The 22011-nt window shown below is 41.6% G+C and overlaps 1 protein-coding gene across 3 annotated transcripts in view; it reads right to left on the bottom strand.

Annotated features, from left to right (window-relative positions):
• The window catches only part of ERG (ETS transcription factor ERG), a 204860-nt gene that overhangs the window by 132534 nt on the left and 50315 nt on the right, over window positions 1-22011 (bottom strand). Inside the window, exon 2 of one of the 3 annotated variants that reach the window (XM_073360723.1) lies at window positions 5833-5917. The exons of 1 other annotated variant lie outside the window; for it this stretch is intronic. In XM_073360723.1, the coding sequence (XP_073216824.1) occupies window positions 5833-5871 (39 nt within the window). In that variant the 5' untranslated portion in view covers window positions 5872-5917. Of the gene's footprint in view, window positions 1-5832; window positions 5918-22011 lie in introns of those variants that run through there. One more of the 3 variants, XM_073360708.1, reaches the window with a different exon arrangement.

The raw sequence follows: 22011 nt of genomic DNA, 5'->3' as shown, positions 1-22011 counted from the left end.
AAATGGCAAACTAAGGTCCTACTCCTGCAAACAGTTATGCACATGATTAACTTTACCTATATGAGTAGGGCCCTACCAAATTCAGTCTACTTTGGTCAATTTCACGGTCATAGGATTTTAAAAATCATAAATTTCATTATTTCAGCTATTTAAATATGAAATTTCACCGTGTTGTAATGTAGAGGTCCTGACACAAAAGGAGTTGGGGAGGGGGGGTCGCAAGGTTATTGTGTGGGGGGGGGGGGATTGCAGAACTGCTACCCTTACTTCTGTGCTGCTGCTGGTGGCGGCGCTGCCTTCAGAGATGAGGAGCTGGAGGGGGGCGGCTGCTGGGTGGGAGCCCAGCTCTGAAGGCAGAGCTGCCGCCAGCAGCAGCACAGAAGTAAGGGTGGCATAGAATGGTAGTGCCACCCTCACTTCTGCACGGCTGCTAGCAGAGCGCTGCCTTCAGAGTTGGCCGCCCGGCCAACAGCCGCCGCTCTCCAGCCACCCAGCTCTGAAGGCAGCGCAGAAGTGAGGGTGGCAATACCATGACTCTCCTAAAATAATCTTGCAACCTCCCTGCAGCTCCCTTTTGGGTCAGGACCCCCCAATTTGAGAAATGCTGGTCTCCCCTGTGAAATCTGTACAGTATAGGGTAAAACCACACAAAAGACCAGATTTCACAGAGGGAGACCAGATGACGTGTTTTTCATGGCCGTGAATTTTGTAGGGTCCTACATATGAGTTGTCCCATTGACTGTAATGGGACCACTCTCATGCACAGAGCTTAAGCACATATATAAATGTTTGCAGGATCTGGACCAAATTTCCAAGCCATTCATTCTCTTTGTATACTCCAAGCTAGAACTGAATACATTCATGGTACATTATCCACATAAAATATCCTTCTCTTTTCATTCCTGCCAAACAATTTTGAATGAAAACACAAAATGGTGGTTTGGGGCAACTGCACTTTTAGAATGAACAGGAAAATAACGATTAAAATTATAAATGCTTCAATCAGGCGGCATAATTTCAAATCTTAACGTTCATTAGAGATGGGCTTAAACTGATCAATCTGGATCCAGACCAAGATTCAGACTTAAAACACTCCCAAAGTTTGATGGTACATGGGTTTTGGAATCAGGCACGCCTCAGTTCTCGTTGTAAAGTGCAGTAACCACAGAATTATAGACTCAAAGGACTGGAAGGGAACTCAAGAGGTCATCTAGTCCAGTCCCCTGCACTCACGACAGGACTAAGTATTACCTAGACATTCCTGACAGGTGTTTGTCTAACCTGCTCTTTAAAATCTCCAATGATGGAGATTCCACAGTCTCCCTAGGCAATTTATTCCAGTGCTTAACTACCCTGACAGTTAGAAAGTTTTTCCTCATGTCCAACCTAAACCTCCCTTGCTGCAATTTAAGCCCACTGCTTCTTGTCCTATCCTCAGACATTTAGTAGAACAATTTTTCACCCTCCTCCTTGTAACAAACTTTTATTCACTTGAAAACTGTTATTATGTCCCCTCTCAGGCTTCTCTTTTCTAGACTAAACAAACCCAATTTTTTCAATTTTCCCTCGTAGGTCATGTTTTCTAGACCTTCAGTCACCTTTGTTGTCCACCTCTGTACGTTCTCCAACTGTCCATATCTTTCCTAAAATGTGTCACCCAGAACCGGACACAATACTCCAGTTGGGACTGAATCAGCACAGAGTAGAGCGGAAGAATTACTTTTTGTGTCTTGCTTACAATACTCCTGCTAATACATCCCAGAATTATGTTTGCTTTTTTTGGAACAGCGTTACACTGTTGACGCATATTTAGCTTGTGATCCACTATGACCCCCAGATCACTTTTCCACAGTACTTCTTCCTAGGCAGTCATTTCCCATTTTGTAGGTGTGCAACTAATTGTTCCTTTCTAAGTGGATTACTTTGCATTTGTCCTTATTGAATTTCATCCTATATACTTCAGCCTATTTCTCCAGTTTTTCCAGAGCATTTTGAATTTTAATCCTATCCTCCAAAGAATTTGCAATCCCTCCCAGCTTGGTACTGTCTGCAAACTTTGTAAGTGTACTCTGTATGCCATGATCTAAATCAGTGGTTTTTAAACTGCGGGTTGCGACCCAATACTGGGTCACAGAATATAAAGCACTGGGTCGCGGCAGCTCTGGTCAGCACCACCGACCAGGCCATTAGAAATCCTGTTGGCAGTGCTGCCTGGCTAAGGCAGGCTAGTCCCTACCTGTTCTGACACCACACTGCACCCCGGAAGTGGCCAGCAGCAGGTTTGGCTCCTAGGCAGGGGGAGGGGGCACGGGACTCCACACACTGACCTACCCCGAGCACCGGTTCCGCATTCCCATTGGCTGGGGGGGAAAGGGGGGAAGACAGTGCCTGCGGGCGAGAGTCACACGGAGCCACTTGCACGCCTCCGCTTAGGAGCCGGACCTGCTGCTGGCTGCTTCCAGGGTGCAGTGTGGTCCGTAGGACCAGGATAGGCAGGAAGCATGCCTTAGCACTCCCATTGCACCGCTGACTGGGAGCCACCCAAGGTAAGCCCATGCCCCAATCCCCTGACCCAGCCCTGAGCCCCCCCTCAAACCCAGAGCCCCCTTCTTCACCCCAAACCCCTCATCCTCAGCCCCACCACAGAGCCTGCACCCCCAGCCCAGAGCCCTGACCCCCTCCTGCACCCCAATTCCCTGCCCCAGCCCAGAGCCCCCTCACACACCCTGAAGCCCTCATTCCTGGCCCCACCCCTCAGCCCTCACCCTTGCACCTCAACCCTCTGCCCTGGCCCTGAGCCTCTCACACATCCCAAATCCCTCATCTCCAGCTCTGTTGGGTCATGGACATCAACAATTTTCTTCAACTGGGTCACCAGAAAAAAAAAGTTTGAAAACCACTGATCTAAATCATTGATGAAGATATTCAACAGAATCAGACCCAGAACTGATCCCTGTGGGACCCCACTCATTATGCCCTTCCAGCTTAATTGTGAACCATTGATAACTACTTTCTGGAAACTGTTTTCCAACAGTTATGTGCCCACCTTATAGTAGCTCCATTTAAGTTGTTTATGAGAAGATCATGCAAGACAGTATCAAAAGCCTTACTAAAGTCAAGATATACTACATCCACTGCTTCCCTCCATCCACAAGGCTTGTTACCCTGTCAAAGAATGCTATTAGGAGGTGATCTGGCATGACTTGTTCTTGACAAATCCATGCTGACTGTTACTTATCACCTTATTATCTTCTAGGGAATACAACAGTGAAAATGATTAATTTTTTTTCTTTGGCAACTGGGGCTTTTTTCTGTATATCTAATGTAAAACATCACATAATGAAAAAATAATCACTCTTATTGCACAGAAATGTCTACAAATATTCACACTGGCCATACATGCTCTCCTTTTGTGTTCACTATTAACAAATGTACAAGTTGTCAAATTGTAGTCACGTAGACATTCCTGGAAAGTGAACTTCAAAGTTGCAATTTTAAATGTGCATGAATGAGTATTTTCTCCAGAAGTATATGAGCACACATTCAGTGAGGTAAAGTAATAGTTACAACTGAACAACACTATAGCAATAACTAAATAAAGCCAAATTACTCTAGCCCTCTGAAAGAATAGAAATTAGAGATAAAAAAAAGACATATTAGGCCAGTTATTTTATTCCCCTGCCAATACATGATTGCTCCCTGTGGTATATTTTAGGTAGTTCATCTAGTCCATTTTTAAAGTCTTGACCGATGGATCATCCCCTAGGTTTTTTTGGAGAATATGTTTATACAAAAGTAAATTCTATCATTAATGTGGAGGAGCTGAAGTTTTTTTTAACTAGTACTGATTTCATTCTCTCCCCTCCACTTCAACAAACATGATAAGCACATGGATTGGCTAAAGTACTTGCAGAAATTGGTGATATATTAACATTTGGGCATTTTTTGCTGCTGCAAACAGACTCCATTTCTTACTCCTATAACTATACAGTTTGCTTGCTCAGTAGTGCTAAGTTGACAGAATAACATAAGTCTTCTGTGTCTATAGTAACTGTTTTTGGAGCACAGTTGGATATGGACATGTCTCAGACCTGGTTCAAATTTAGTTTATAAAAAGCCTAGTAACTGTTGCTGGAAGATGTAGGACCTAGGCTTGTGTGTTTTCTATACACATAGGAAAAATGGTTGATTACAATTGCCAGTCTGTCAGAAGCATTCATTATTAGACTTGCCACAAAAGTCACACACAAACATAACCCCCACACCTCCCACCCCTTTGAAATTCAATTCTCATTGTGAAAAAAACTGCTTCTGATGCCATTTTTGGCAAAATATGTGAAATTCAGTTCTTTTTGGTGTTATCTTTGGCTCTGAAAATACCAACATTCTGCAAAAATATATTTGATGCCTTAAAAACATTTGAATTGTTACCATTTTCATATCAGATTATTATGCACATCAATATTTTACTGCTCATATTCCTTAAAAACATCTGAATACAAGAAGACTGTGAAAAGTGGCTCTTCCCACAGCCATATACTTTTGTTTTAACTTACAACTCAATAAAAATAAATTTCAGAAGTGTAGTTATTCTATATTGTGGCTGCTGACTACTATTTTTCAGTTGACTGAGTAGGAACTCCACAAAAGGTAAAAAAGCTAACAGAACTATAAGAATACGACCAAGCAAACAGAAGAAATTGAATCAAATACTGTAAAACCCAATGTTAAGATACCAATAAAACCCAGAAGATTTTAATACTCAGAGCTGGATATCAAAAGAAACATTACATTTCATTTAAAATCAGCTCAGCATCAAACTACATAGTCAATCTATTTCTCTTACTGCTGCAGTTTTATTTTTCAAGTGATATCTTTCAGTGGCTGGAGCAGCGATAACCTAAACAACAGAGTCTTAAAGTATTGGATGTAAATAAATATCAGTTGGCTTTTGACACTGGTGTGGATGCATTTTTTTACTGGACAATGACAGTTCCAGCAGTGTTCTTTAGGAAGTAAGCCTGTCATTTCCAAAGCAGTTATGTCTTCCCAAACAAGGCCTTTAAAATGATATAATAGGCAGAAATACAGTATTCAGTGTTAGCTTGTTGGGCTCAAGTGGTACAGTACTGCATATGTTCTATTTCCAAAAATGTAGTGTTCTTAATAATACAGCAGTTGGCTACATTTGTAAGTCTACTTAGATAAATATTATCTGTTCCATGATAGAAGGGTAAGAAAATGCTTTGGGCTCTAATATGATGTACACAGCGGAGTTCAAAAAATATTACCGTTTTCAAGATTAGAAAAGCAGTGTTGCATTTTGGACTACATCCCAGTCCCACTGAAGTTAGTGGCCAAACTCCCACTGATTTATATACAACTAAGAATCTACTCTTTTTTATGGGTTTTTGGTTTGCTTTGTTTTCTATGTTATGTGCAGTTTCCTGCTGCCATAACGTCAGTGGAAGTGTTGCCATTTACTTCAATGGAACAGGATCTGTGCTGTGTGAGCTTTGTATTTTCCAGGTGGATTCACTTATTGAACATCATGAATTTTAAGCAAAAAAAGTACAGCTCTATAATCCACAGAAACTTATCCTCAAAATTCAATGTGATAGGACCAACTGAAGTCTATTTCAGTCTTTGGAACAAGTACCCAAAAAAAAGTTAATTTTGTGAAGTATTTGAGGACATACAAATATAAAGGGATGAACGAACGGTAAATTGTTAGAATTTAAAGCCATACAGAAGGCATGTAATACGAATATACAATCCTTAACATTATTATTTTCTGAACATTTAAAGACTTACAGTCAACAGAAAAATTACCTTGATATGAGCTGCTGGATCTGGGACAGTCTGAATCATGTCCTTTAAGAGGCCAATGTGTTTACCAGTTCAAACCCCAGGGCAGCTGCACAAACAAGAAAGCAAAATCACATAAGAGTCTGTATGCTTATATTTATTTTCAATAGGACTCTATTTTCTTTTCTGGAGAAGTAAGTTCTTTTCCCCCCCTATAGCAAATATAACTGATGCTGTAAGTAAGATATTATTGGTTCCATAGGTTTATTTCTTTTAGGAGAGAACAATCTCAGGGGTTGAACCTGTGTTCCTTATTCAGGAAAATTCTCCTTTAAACTTAATGGGCAATTCTCCCTGAATAAGAACTGCAGGATTGGGCTCTAATTATTATAGCACTGGTATTCTTAATATAGGGCAGAGTTGCTCTAGAATTTCTTCTTCCCCTGCAACATAGATGCAATGTAATTGGGGCAGATCCTCAGCTGATATAAATAAGAATCGCTTCAGTGGAGCTCTGCCCACCTACAAGAGCTGGGGCTTTGGCCCATCATCTAGTTCAATAGCATTTTAAAATGCAGAACTTTTGAAATTCCCAATATATGATTGATAGTATTATTTAGATAATTTTTTTAAAGTAATGTCTCATCTAAAATAACATATTGCTCAATAACAGGAACATTAGCTATAGAGTGTCATGGTTTGTAGTAAGAAAACAAAATGCAAAAACATAATTTGAGTTTCATTTAAAGCAAAAGATAACTCGTTTTATCTGTTTTCCCTTAAAAGCCTGGAAAATCCCCATTTTCCATGCAGAGTGATTCCTTTAGATTCTTGAACTCCTTTTTGTCTTTTAAAGTGACACGATGATATTATTAATAATACTGTTCTTACAGCTAAGATATTTTGAGGCTCGAGCTTCTATTTACTTGTCACGGCCAAAGTCTGATACCTTGATTCATTGTATTGCACCTTAATGGGACCACTTGTGGAATAAGGTATTACTCAGTGTGATTAAAGGTATCAGAATTTGGCCCTTAGTGAATTTTCCCTTTACTACTCAAAGGGCCCAACCTTACTCCCATTGAAGTCAATGGGAATTGGATTAGTAAACTTTAAGACCCAATTCGGAAAGCCCAATGCAAGCAACATTTACAATTAGGTGAACCACTGGTGCAGTTTCCCCAGCTAGCCATGAAAGATCAAACAGGTTGCTGGAGTGATTGTGTTCTTTGGAGATTTCTCTCCCACATGATTTGAAGTGTTGTTACAAATACATGCAAAACAGATGTGCAATTTTTAATTTTTTTAAAAAAGTTAATTATTGAACAAATGAACCTAACTCCTTTTTCAACTGCAAACCCCTTTTCAAACATCAGCAGCATTATCCAATGTGTTTTAAGGGATGAAAACTTTAAGATCTCAAAATGTCATATATTAAAATATTAGAGTTGTATAAATTGTAAGATTTTATTTCACTCCCTCTGTCGTCATGTTCATCGTTTTTACAGCCATTGGAAAAATGTGAAAAATTATCAAAGAAAATTTAGAGTTTTGCTGTATCAGTGCTTATTTTTGTCAGCCCAAAGCAATGCAGGTTTGCCTGACACGGAAATACATATTATTTCCCCAATCTATTTTGAAATGTTTCATTCAGGTTTTAGGAAGATAGCTAGACTCAGTCAGGTATTGTGACTGAATTGCTAACAAAGATAAGACCTGAAAACATTTGTGACCCTCTCCCTGGCAAGGTGCTTATTTGCTCTTGGGGAGTGCAACTACCATTTAAGTCAATGGGATGTTTAGGTGTTCTGCACCTTGCAGGACTAAAATCATGGTGAGCGAGGCTAATGGGAGACTGAGAAAATGGACAGGGAGTATCCACGATAGACAGTTGAACATGCCCATCAGGTACCAAACTACAATGCCACTTCATGGATCTGACCGGGGAGATCTGCACTGTGTGAATTTTGCAGGTTTGGGTGGAGAGCGCCTGGTTAAGGGTTTTGCCTAACTTGCCCATCTCCTTTACTGTATATGCAGAAAAAGTTGCCTCAATTTAGCCCATAAAATAAGATTTGGGGGCAATTTTTCAGAGGTATTTAGGTGCCTAAATACGCAGATAGGTGCTTCATGGGATTTTCAAAAGCACCTAGGTGTCTAACTCCAATTGAATTAAATATGAACTAATCACTTAGGCCCTTGGTAAATCTCACTAGGCTCCTATCTGCATCTTTAGACACCTAAATATCTTTAAAAATCTGGCCATTGGTAAAGAATTTAAATACATCTGTTCACTAATTTACCTGTCATTAACGTATGTGGGCTTCGCTCTACATGGGAAAACTATGGCAGGAATCAGTTTAGTATTTTTGGAACAGGATCACCAGACTTCTTAGGGTATGTCTACACTGCAATTAAAATCCTACAGCCAGCCTGTGCCAGCCAACTCAGCCTCATAGGGCTCAGAGCAACAGGCTGTTTAATTGTGGTGTAGATGTTGGGGTCAGGCTGGAGACCAGGCTCAAGGAACCTGAGAGATGGGAGGGTGCCGGGCTCAGGCTGTGGCCTGAGCCAGAATGTCTATACTGCAACTACACAGCCTCTTCGCCTGAGCCCTGCAAGCCCACCCTGTAAGCCCACAGAGCTTAAATTTACCTGGAGCGAACAGCCTGGGGCAGTAGCTTAGGCAAAACTGACTGGATTATGCTGGTACTCTTTCACTCTGCATCTAGACACCAGAACAGAGAATTCTTTACAAAAGAGAGGGTGGGAGAAATTTGTAAATCAAACTGGTAATCAAAGAAAATATTTGTTCAGTCTGAGTTTGAAACATGGATAGGTTATGGCAATTTTATATTTTTCGTCTTTAAGGAACGCGTCTGTAGCAGTGCTCCGAAATGGAGGTTGCTATTTCAATAACATATGTCATAGTTCAGGGCCACTGCACCTGAATTCAGCACTTGTGGTCTACCAAAGGCACCCACTCTAGGGCTACGTCTATACTATGGACCTTACAGCGGCACAGTTGTACCAATGAAGCTGTGCCGCTGTAAGGTTTCCTGGATAGCTGCTCTATGCCAGAATAATTAAACAACCCCCAGTGAGTGGCTGTAACTATGTCGGAGGGAGACAGTCTCCTGCCGACATAGCACTATCCACATTGGCACTTTTGTCAGTGAAACATTTGTCAGTTGCGGGTCAGTCATCACCTCTGTTGGGCAGAGACCCATATCTCTCTCCCTCCTAACCAGGGGGTTTCCAGGCTGCACACTTCCCAGCCTACACTGTGATATTCCCATCAAGACTGACTGCCTAAAAGACCAACAACTTCACTTTGCTTTCTCTCCAGACTCTATGCCCAGCGTATTGCCTGCTGTGATAGGGCGTGCTCCTCACACTCACATTAACCCCAAAGGGGTTAACATAGACCAGATGGGCCAATGAACGTATTAGGCTGCAAACTGGGGAATATTTAGGCAGACCGGAGAGCTCTAAGTAAGGGAAGGTCATCTGTGCAGGAACAGGTGGCGCTTCTATAAAAATAGGAAGCTGGTAGGAGAAAAGAGACTGCAGTCACTCTCCCTGGAACAAGGGAGAGAAAAGGATTTGGACTCAAGAGGAAGGGTTTGTCTATCAGAACCAGGAGATAGGGGTTTGGCTAAAAGGGTGGAAAATAAGAGCCTGGGACAGGCAAGGTAGGAAGGAGTCCAGAGGAGCGGCAGGAAGGTTTGTGCTCGTACAGACCTTGTGTACTGGAGACAGGATTTCTGGTCTGGAATCCAAATTAGAGGGAAAGGCTGGGTTCCCCTAACAGCCACTGAATGAGAAGTACAATCTGGGCAGTGAACTTTAAGACTGTATGGGTCCATTTTTTCTGGCTACTAATGGAGTGGCTCAGCCAGGGCACTTAATGACCATCTGAGATAGTGGGAAGACCTTAACAGTACCCTGGAAGGGGAGGACTATTTGTGACTTGGCTGGACTGCAAAGCCATGAAGATGAGGTGTGGCAGCTCCTGAGAAGCAAGAGAGAGGCAACAGAGTGAGACAGCAGGCTGAGGAACTGCAAGAAGAGGGTGTTGGGCTGGCTGAGCTAATTCCCAGACACGGCCAGCAGGAGGTGCTCCGATAGTGAGTAGAGACTCCCATGACTCCCTCAGTTATGTTACCACGAAGCACTAAGCAAGCATTTTCACCTTAAGAATAAATGTATTACTGAGAAAACATATTAAAAACAAGAAAACACACTTGCTAAAAAGTTTGCCAGACGTCACCTCAACTCCACCTTGGGCTCTGGTAGATGTCTGTCCTTCAAAACCCTCCAATGGACAGAAAAGATATGTAAACTTAATTCAATAAATTCTCTCAAGGGCATGGCAGGAAATTGCCATATCTGTCACAGCACAGTCTTAATTCTGACCTGGATAACCATTTACAGCTTCATCGGGCCAGAAATGGTGCCCTTCTAGATCCCAGACTACAGAAAGCACAACTTTGTATTTCTACATAAGCAAATTATTGCCTAAAAAACCCCCTTCATTATATTTCTTGTTTTCTTTTCCCCCAAAAAATAAAACCATTATTTAAATCATTTCACTTCCACCTTTACTGGTTGGATATAGAAGTTTCAGACATCTGGTACTAACTTTCTGAATCAGACAGTATTTTTTGTTAGAATGCCCCCCACTCCCGAGTTTCATGCATGTCATGTTTGTGCATCACAATCTGTCAAAGGGTCTGCCCTTAGATTACAGTGCAAAATATACAGCTTTGTTAAACATGCCTCTAATTCAGGGATTGGTAACCTTTAGTATGTGGCCCGTCAGGGAAATCTGCTGGTGGACCAAGCCGGTTTGTTTACCTGAAGCATCTGCACGCTCGGCCGATTGCAGCTCCCACTGGCCGCGGTTCACTGTTCCAGGCCAATGGTGGCTGCAGGAAGCAGCGTGGGCTGAGGGATGTGCTGGCTGCCACTTCCAGCAGCCCCCTTTGGCCTGGAACAGCGAACTGCGGCCAGTGGGAGCTGCAATCGACCAAACCTGCAGATGCTGCAGGTAAACAAACAGGCCCAGCCCGTCAGCGGATTTCCCTGACGGGTCGCGTGCCAAAGGTTGCCGATCCCTGCTCTAGTTTAAAGGCCTGATCCTGAATGGTGCTGACCACCCCCAGAGGTTGCTCAGCACCTTGCAGTAACAAGCTCTAAAGGCTGGATTCAGGAAAGCATCTCTGTCCAGGAAATCACATAAACATGTGCCTAACTTTAGGCCTGTATGTAAGTCCCAAGTTAATGGGACTTAAGGACATACTTAAAGTTAAATATGTGCTTAAGTGTTTTCCTGAATCAGGGCCTAAATAGGTGAGCCATAGCATATTTTAGTGTTTACAGAGCAGTTCTTTACATTAACTGTACTTCAGCAAAATTCTTACACTTCAGGTGTCCCTAGTTTACACAAAGTTTCACTCACTTTGTTTTACAAGCACATATACAGAACATAACAAAGTAGCATTTGTTCATTAGATACTAAATTAAGGGGGACAAATTCCACAGTGGTGTTCAGGTCCATTGGAACTCCAATGAGAAAAATAAAATGATGGCACAGAATGCAATCAACCAAACCTGGATATGTATTTTTACTGTCATACTCCCTACCAATAATATATCAATTCTGTATTTGAAGAATGATATAAACTATAGACTCTACTACCCTTTCCATTCATACTTGCAACTCCAACTGGAATATCTTGAAGTTGTATGCATACATCAAAGAGCCCTCGAAATATGAACAGATGTGATTAAATTGTTTTTCCCTTTTATAGTCATATCAAAAGGATCAGACTATTTAATATATACAATGATAAACTCTTAGTTATTTCACAAAGTCTTCCCTCTACTCTAGAGGGTCTACTCACCTACTGTTATATTAGTAGGTGTTTCCCCTGTGTAATCTTTCCCTTCACGATGAGAGCATAAATTCTTTTTTCACAAATTGGCACATTATGCTTACCTAGATGCAGGTTCTATTAAGTCCACTAAAACAAAGTAAGACAGTATGTCCTGCAATTCAGTTTAACAAATGAACTCAGATTTAGGCCTAAATTCCACTCTGAGCTACATGTACTGAAACTCAGTCAAATTTGGCCCTTAGTATAATTTAGAGTTATATTCTGTCCGTGATTATTTTTGTCAACTCAAAGCATGCAGTTATACCAGGGGTGAATTTGGCCCACAATAGCTATCTGCAAAACGTATAATATGTAAACTCCAGCTTGTTGCATCTATATTCATCATTAACCATAATGGAATCCTTGGTGTATGAAAACTGACCTGCTAAATTTCATGGGCCAGATTCTCAGCTGGTGTAAATTGGTACAGCACCATTGAATCTGATGAGGTTCAACAAGGACAAGTGCAGGGTCCTGCACTTAGGACGGAAGAATCCAATGCACCGCTACAGACTAGGGACTGAATGGCTAGGCAGCAGTTCTGCGGAAAAGGACCTAGGGGTGACAGTGGACGAGAAGCTGGATATGAGTCAACAGTTTGCCCTTGTTGCCAAGAAGGCCAATGGCATTTTGGGATGTATTAAGTAGGGGCATTGCCAGCAGATCGAGGGACGTGATCATTCCCCTCTATTCGACAGTGGTGAGGCCTCATCTGGAGTACTGTGTCCAGTTTTGGGCCCCACACTACAAGAAGGATGTGGAGAAATTGGAGAGAGTCCAGCGAAGGGCAACAAAAATGATTAGGGGTCTGGAACACATGACTTATGAGGAGAGGCTGAGCGAACTGGGATTGTTTAGTCTACAAAAGAGAAGAATGAGGGGGGATTTGATAGCTGCTTTTAACTACCTGAAAGGTGAATCCAAAGAGGATGGATCTAGACTATTCTCAGTGATAGCAGATGACAGGACAAGGAGTAATGGTCTCAAGTTGCAGTGGGGGAGATTTAGGTTGGATATTAGGAAAAACTTTTTCACTAGGAGGGTGGTGAAACACTGGAATGCGTTACCTAGGGAGGTGGTGGAATCCCCTTCCTTGGAAGTTTTTAAGGTCAGGCTTGATAAAGCCCTGGCTGGGATGATTTAGTTGGGATTGGTCCTGCTCTGGGCAGGGGGTTGGACAAGATAGCCTCCAGAGGTCCCTTCCAACTCTGTTATTCTATGATTCTATGAAGGCAATGATCATATTAAAGGAACACCCCAAAACAGCCAGTTATAGAGAGAGGGATGGTGGAATTTTATTCAACAGCCCGCTTCCAGCTGATAATTACACTTTGGGAACAGCCTCTTATCACCCCTTCAAAAGGCATAGTCAAATAGCAATACAAAAACTTACACTTCATAAATATGTAAGTATAAGATAATATGAAAAGCTATGAATGGTAGACAGCAGTGTAAATTTTACTTAAGCACACACGTGTATAATGTAGTGAATAATATGATGTGGTATTGTACAGAGGTTTTATTAGCATGAGGACTTTGGGATCATTACTATTATTCACAGGGGTGAATCCAAGAGTGAGTTATACAAATCAGTCCAAATGAGTGCCAGTAAAGCCTTTAAACCCTACCACACAATCATGTAGCCTGCATATGCCATATATTTTACAGGAATCTATTTTAAGACATTTGAGCATTTTTAAAATGTGGAGCTCTATTCAATCCCTAGGTTCTATCAGCATCTGCCAATGGAATCCAGGCTAATCTCACTCTATCTGGGCACCTAAATCTAGCTGGCACTGGTAAGGCAGTGTGTACAGCAAGACAATGCTAGAGTACCCAGGAGATGTGATGATTCAGCTGTGTAATTGGAGCATATGGCTACTGCCAGAAATTAAAGCTGCTCTCCCTTGGTAAGTGAATGCCCTAGGTGACATAGTTGTTCTGCTGGTGCAGGGGGTACAATTTTCACTTCACTACTGCACTCAGGGGTGAATTACGTCCTTTACTGGTACTCTTAAAGCTCAGGGGTGAAGTCCTCACCTATTGTAGTCAATGAGATTTTTGCCATTCACTTCATTGGGGCCAGGATTTCACCCCGACTTAGTTACCATGTGCAAGGCTCAAAAGGAGGAGAAAATGATTTAATATATTTCGGAATCCATGAAAGAAAGAAAAGGAGCTGTTCTGTACAAAATAATGTTCCAGAGCCAGAAGCAATTGTTATGGATTCCAGTGAGCAAATGAGACTCTTCTCTTTCCACATAGGCTTGTGAGATACTGCTCCAGAACTGAAAAGTGACTACCAGACACCTCAAAGGAATATTTTACAAGAGGTAAATTCCTCACATGACACAGTTCATGACAATTAATAGTGTCTGCTTGAGAAAATCCCAAAATTGGAATCGTAGGTGTGTTAATAAATCAAAATTTATAGATCAGGGATAGTTTGGGCAGACTCAGCCAATGTGCAGCCTACAAACATCCCTGCTCTTCTAGTCCAGTGGGCTTTCTTGAATGCAAAAGGCAGATCTCCACATTGAGTTGTATAACACTGGCTGGGGATTTTCTGTTTATTTTGTGGTTGTGTAAAACCATTTTAATTTTTGTTTCTTTTGTCATAATCCCTGCACTCTAGAAACCTCAAGAATAAAACCATGCAGAGGGAATATGCTGGATGAAATATTTTCATTGCAGAGGCAGCTGCTTCATCCACACCAGTGGTTTTCAACCTGTGGACCACAGACCCCAGGGGTTCCACAGACTATGTCTAAGATTTCCAAGGGGATCCACACCTCCATTTGGAATTTTTTAGGAGTCCGCAAATGAAAAAAGGTTGAAACCACTGATCGACACTATCAATTTACACTATTCAAATGAGATTTCATCACTCTAAATGACAGGAGTGAGTAAAACAACAATATAGAACCAGAGGACCAAATTCAGAAGCGATACATAAATCAGAACACCTTACAATCCCCCGCAGTCAGTTAGATCTCCTTACACCCACTCAACCACCCTATAAGGGAACACAAATTGATACAATTTACACCTTCCTCCAGCTCCTCAGAATGTAAGTTACACCAATATATACTGATTTTCACAGCACTAGTGGTGGAAGTCAGACAGGGATAGGAAGTGGTGTCTAATACCACCTAACAAAACGCCTGTGAATTTTGTCCAGAAATTTTAGTAAAGTCCATTTTTGAAAATATATTAAATAAATAGTAAATTCTTTGGAAGCTGTATTTAAATAAAGTATTTTTCTTTTTTAATTTAAATTTGTGCTTCAAGTAGAGCTGGCTGACCATTTTCCTTCAATGTTTTTTTGAATGGAAAATGGCTTTTTGACAAAATGGAAATTTACACGTACACAAATTAATTTTCAACAGAAAACAAACAAAAAATTTTGACGAAAACCTGAAAAGCTTCCAAAAGAACATTTTCAACAAAAACAATTTTTACAAAATTATTTTCTTTTCTTTTTGGGATACAACATGTCAGAGTGTTGGCATGAGAAAGGTAGTAACTCAGAATGGAGACATATGTGATCATTCTTCAGACATCTTTCACAAGCTAATGACCTGATTTTGTAGGCTCTTGGATGACCCTATCTATGGTGAACTCAATACTATCAAGTATCAGAAGGGTAGCCGTGTTAGTCTGGATCTGTAAAAGCGGCAAAGAGTCCTGTGGCACTTTATAGAGTAACAGACGTATTGGTGCATAAGCTTTCGTGGGTGAATACCCACTTCGTCAGATGCATGTATTCACCCACGAAAGCTTATGCTCCTATACGTCTGTTAGTCTACAAGGTGCCACAGGACTCTTTGCCGTCAAAACGATCAATGAACGCTTTATGCCCTTAACATCTGTATGTGCGAACAGATGCTTGTTTCTCTACCGCTGCAGCAGCCCTTAAGCAGCAGTTAATCCATCTAGGAGATGGTGCATCCTTTTTATAAGGCAAAGCTAAGCTGCACACATTTTGAAGAAGTAAAATCAATATTGTTGGTAGGTAACAAACCTCCCTTTTTGACCTAACAGTGTCCCTTGCTTGGAGATCCACAGGGACCAATGGAGCAGTATGACAGAAGCTGTGGAAAACCCTCTTCAGAGCACGGAATTGTGTTGAGAAGTCACATTTCCACAGATAAGTCATTTTAGCTGCTACTTACTTTTAGTTCTAACCCTCCAATCTCATGGCAGGTTATAGCCCTAAATTAGCTATTCCACAGAAGGACCAGCCAAAAATGTTTTTATTATTATTAGCTCCAAATATAATATGCTTCTGACCAATAACATTTTTTATTTTTTGGAAAAATACCATGTCTTTATTCAAACCTATAACTTGGATTATGTATCAATGTGGAATGCAGTGCAGCTATTCCTGAACATTCCAACTCTGTATAACAGAGTTTGGAATTCCCCAAACAGCATCTCTTCACTCCAGGCCATTTACAAATGTGGTTAAAATGAATGAAGTAATATCTTCAGAAAGGAAGGAGACTTTTGAGTCACGTCTGACACATTTAACTACGATAACTGCTTTCCATAGTTCAAGGTTTTGACTGTCTATTTCAATACAGTGTAGAAGTGTTTGATAATGATTAGTCCCTGATGCTTATCCTGTTACAGGATACTTATACACATGCATGAAATACCTTGGAGAGAGTAAAGAATGTATCCACAAGTTTGTGGATTCCAAGTGGAAAACCACAGAGTTCACCAAAAAAGCTGCTGGATTGAATCAAACTCTTGCTTGGTCTGTTTTATTGCCATTCTGTTTCGCTCCAGATCAGTTGTCATATTTCTATATCTACATTTTCAGGCTATCTGCTAACCTGAAGGTACAGAGCAATAAACTCCACAAAAACAAAACATACCACACTGGAGTGACCGCCATCTAACTTCTGTCTGAAGGTTACAATTATGCACATAAGCACTCTACAGAAATACAACTTTCCAAAGAAAAACAGGGCCTCGCCTGAAAGTAAGGTGATGTCAGGACAGGAATACATCTCCAAATGGTGGTTCTCTCCAATTTATGCTTAGCTCACTGTTAAAGGCAAAGCCCTATTCAAAAGCTTTAACCATTGCAATACTTAATCTCAGCTGACGCAACATTCAATGTGCAACATGCAATAAAATATGCAACATGCAATAAAAGGGAAAGAAATACTGAGAGATTATTCCAAGGCAAATCACAAACTAGGGAAATGGAATATCTTTTGTTGAAAGGTAAAGTCAAATAAGAGTATTTTTGAATGCATAATTATGAAATCCTTCTCAATAACAATGGCTAAACAAATAGATATTCTGTAGGTGGATACCATGTATCCGTTTCCTGCAAGCCTTCTATGGGCTGAACTCCCTTTGAGGTTAAAACAGTTCTACACGTAGAGGACTTGCATAATCAGCCCCAGACTTGGCGTTTGAAACCAAAAAGTCTATGACTTCAGGCAGCTCTCCTCCACTAATCTGGGCTACCTAGGAATGTAAAGGAGAATTATTATTATTTCTCAGCTTTCTATATTGTTAAGTAAGTCTACAGTACTTTTCATTGCAAAAACAACTTTGAAAAATGTAATCAGATCACTGGTTGGAAGTTTATTATGGATTTTTTCTGAAGATCACATGTTATCATCGGAGCCAAGTTAGGGTCCACAAACACCATGGTGAGAGCTCCTTTTGTGAGGACCCTGGATCGGTTTCTATCAGATATCTATATCACTGTTTTTCCTTCACTTAAGAGAGAACTGATTTATATATACTCACTGAAAGTGCTGGATAAAAGTCAAATTGGCTTTGCTTTACACAACATTGTGATTCAAATATTAACATTTTCAGTCATATTTAAGCACTTACTATAATGTTGATGCTATCTAAATAAGAAACAAGAAACAATAACATTTTAAAATATCTAAGGATGAATACCTCAAATTTTCTGTGAATATTTACTTGATTAAATAATTGAATTTGCATAATCAGGAATGGTAGAAACCACACATTTTAAACTAATATTAAAAAAATAAATTAGATAAATATAGATTAGATTTTAACCTCAAACTTAAGTAATTACATAAGAAAACTAATTTTAAGAATTAGTCACTCAATTCTGCAGCACGCAATACCATGTTATCTATGTATCCAATCAAAATTACATAGCACTGTTTAGATTTTGAGTACTTGTAATGAATGATTCCATAAACTATGAACAGACCAAATATTACTCATAGAAATTGAATGAATAATTTTGAATAGCATATTCAAAGTCATTGTATGCTGTCTGCAGACAAGTCATGAACCAAAGCAGAGGCTAGGTTTACTGAGTAAATTATCTCCTGCAAATTATTCACCCATCTCTGTCAAACATGGCAAAGTTCTATCATTTTATAGGTTAGCATGAGTATATAATGACTTAAATTAGTTTTATGTGAGAAATAGAGTGCAAGCTCTAAGCAGCTTAGCTTAGATATATATGAGCAGGAAATAAAATATAGTTAACATTTGCTCTATTTCTCTTATATTTCTCTTCACTGTCATATTAAAAAAATACCTATTGTTCAGCAACAGAATTGTTGTATTACGGAAATGAAGGGTTTTATGACAGGAGGTATGTCTCAGTGAAGATAAAAGCCAATCTCCTACCCACAACATTTTCTATGAGCAGTGTTGTTTTCTCTTACACTTGTGATCACATTCACTCGTTAGTTTAGGGTGGTGCAAACTGCACCCGTCTGCAACAGCCTTGGCCACCAAACCCCAGGAGAGTCACCCAAAGGAACACTGTCAATTAAATCATACCTTGTCCTCCTTGGGGGAGTCTGAACAAGGAGAAAGCTTAAAGTTCCTTCAGGACCTTCAGAGGAGGAGAGAGCTGTGGAGATACACATCCCCTGACTGCCCACACCAGATCACCTCTCCCGCCACCACTTCCAGCTTTATTGCTGGAGTAGCCCAATGGACCTTTTGGTGGCAAAGAGGAAGTTTTAACTACTTTGCACCACTGTAGCCTTCCCCCGGAAGGCTTTCTACCAATGGAGTCTGTAATGGGTTCAGTCACAGAGACTCCCTTGGGACTGTCACCTGACATGCTGAAACTACCTCTGAGCCCGTTTTCCACTGCCAGCTTGGGACTCCAGAACCCTGCCTTGTTGAACCAGACACACTAGTCTGCTGCACCACAGACCCAGGTCTTGTCCACGCCCCCAAAGCTGCAGACTTTAACCAAAAACTGCTTACAAGTCACTTATCTCCAGCATCCAGATACCCAGCTCCCAATAGGATCCAAATCCCAAATAAATCCATATTACTCTGTACAAAGCTTATACAGGTGTGATAGACTCAGGCCAGTTGGGTACATCAGAGTAGCTCTATTAGGATCCAGGAAGTGGGCAGGCAAAGTCCGCCCACTGCTAAAGGATCCCCCCCCACCCCAGCCTAAGAGGACCTGGAAAACCAAATAATTATGGGGGACAACTAATGAACAACAGGGACAGGAGTGCGGTCAAAGGGTCAAACGAAGGGAACCGGACAGGGACACCGAGCAGAGAACCCTGGACAGCGCCCACTGCTCCTCGAAGGCATCAAGGGAGTCAGTGGATGCCGCCCAGAGGAACTCTGCCTGGATGCGTGAATGGACGGAGGATCAGAAATTGGCCCCACAGTCACAGGAGACTCCATCGGCCAACCTCCTCACCCTGGTTTTATAGATGGCCACTTTAGCCAGGACCAGGGGGAGGTTGACCAGGAGGTCCCACGACTTAGTGGGGCCACGGACAGGGAGTGCATAGATAAGAAGGTGAGGAGAAAAGTGCAACCAAAACCTTAACAAAATATTCGTGAGGAGCCGGAATAGGGGCTGCAACCTGGCGCACTCCAGATAGACGTGCGCCAGGGTTTCCCTCACGCTGCAAAAGGGGCAGGTGTCCGGGATTGGGGTGAACCGCGCCAAGTACACGCCTGTGCTCACGGCCCCGTGAAGGAGCCGCCAACTGATATCCCCGGCGGGCCTTGGGACCAGGGTGGAATATAGGCTGGCCCACTGGTACAGCAGAGTAGCAGAAGGCAGATATACTGGCCACTGGATTAACATTTTTTTGTTCCCGGACTGACCAGAGCAGGGGCTCCTCCAGGCTAATGAGAACACCTGACTCCAATTAACCTGCAAAGAGCCAAGTGAGGCCATTAAGCTAATGTGACCACCTGACTCTAATTAAGGCCCCTCTGATAATATAAAAGGGCTCACTCCAGTCAGGCAGAGAGAAGCCAGAGGAGAGGAAATGTGGCTGAAGAGCTGGTTAATGAAGACACCCTCAAGTCATTGGTAAGGGAGCCTTAAGGTAAGGGTGAAGAAGGGAGAAGCAGGAGAGCTGTGGGGAAGTGGCCAAGGGAAATGTAGCAACTCTGGCAGTGAAAGGTTGGCTGCCAACAGCTGCTACCATTAGGGTCCCTGGGCCAGAAACCGGAGTAGAGGGCGGGCCTGGGTTCCCCCCAACCCACCACTACAGAAACACCTCCTGGGAGGGGAAAACAGGCCCCTGTCAGGACAGGAGGCTAAACTGTTTTGGCATGAGGCCATAGGAGCAACAGAGACCGTGGGAATTCTCTCACCAACCTCCATTGCTGGCTTATGACGAAAAGGGCTCAGTAGACTGTACCCTGGCCCTAGAGAGAGACGGGCTATGTGACAGGTCGCAGTGAGCCTCTGAAGCTAGCATAAACCACCTGGAAGCATGGGACCCACGGGGACAAGGTCGGAACTCTGCCACACAGGGTAAACTCATAAATTGTCTGCCCTCTATAATACTGATAGAGAGACATGCACAGCCATTTGCTTCCCCAGCTATTAATCACTGACTCTGGGTTTACTAATAAACAAAAGTGATTTTATTAAGTATAAAAAGTAGGATTTAAGTGGTTTCAAGTAATAATAGACAGTACAAAGTAAATAAAATAAAACAAAACATGCAAGTCTAAGCCTAATACATTTAAGAAACCGAATACAGGTAAATCTCACCCTCAGAGATGTTCCAATAAGCTTCTTTCAGAAATTAGACTCCTCCTTAGTCTGGGCCCAATCCTTTCCCCTGGTACAGTTCTTGTTAGTTCCAGCACAGGTGGTAACTAGATTTCTCATGACTGGCAGCCCCCTTTGCACTGTTTCACCCCCTTTTATATCTTTGGCACACGGCGAGAATCCTTTGTCTCTCTCTGGGTTCCCACCCTTCCTTCTAAATGGAAAAGCACCAGGTTTAAGATGGATTCCAGTATCATGTGACATGTTCACATGTCCTGTGAGACTTCATTACCCACTGGCTGGCACACACACATATACAGGAAAGCTTACAAGTAAACAGAGCCATTTACAACCAATTGTCCTAGTTAATGGGAGCCATCAAGATTCCAAGCCACCATTAATGGCCCACTCTTTGCACAGTTACAATAGGACTTCACAGTAATACTTCATATTTCTAGTTTCAGATACAAGAATGATACATTTATACAAAAAGAATTAACACACTCAGTAAATTATAATCTTTGGAATGATACCTTACAAGAGACCTTTTGCATAAAGCATATTCCAGTTACCTTATATTTACACTCATTAGCATATTTCCATAAAACATATGGAGTGCAACGTCACCAAGTCCTCCTGGGCCTGAGGTTACAGCAGCTGAAATACGGGGCTTGTTATAAAGATGTTTTTCTGAAACAGTTAACTCAAAAGCAGAATATTTTAGTGTAAATTGTATTGCATGGCCTGATTGAAGCATATTCTCCATATCATACAGAATCTGTTGCAGATACTCCATATGGACACAATCTTTTCTTTTATTTATGGACCCAAAGTCCTTCAGGGAGTGTGTGACAAATCCAAATGAATTTTTGCATCTTGACATAGTTGGAAGATACATAAACTCATATATAATCAAAACACTCCGTACTGAATATGCACCTAAGGCGGCGCATGCATGTTTTTCCAACATGGGTTTGGATTAAGCAACACTCATTGGGCCTGATCATTCCCATCCTAGAGCCCTGTATGGATGGTCCCCTCCACATACAAAAGGGTACTGAGCTGATTCTGCATCACTATCCCCTGCTGGGAATACACACAGGACTGGGGTGCACAACAAGGGAGTGGATGACAAATAGGTAGGCTGAGGAGAGATGCAAATTACCCCATCTGGTGATGTGGAGATTCCCTGGAAGAAATAATACAGCCTGATGTTGTATTATTTTATGTTTATAGCCCTAT

Source organism: Lepidochelys kempii, chromosome 1, assembly GCF_965140265.1.
Source record: "Lepidochelys kempii isolate rLepKem1 chromosome 1, rLepKem1.hap2, whole genome shotgun sequence".
Lineage (NCBI taxonomy): Eukaryota > Metazoa > Chordata > Testudines > Cheloniidae > Lepidochelys > Lepidochelys kempii.
This window is presented reverse-complemented; position numbering and strand designations above follow the sequence as displayed.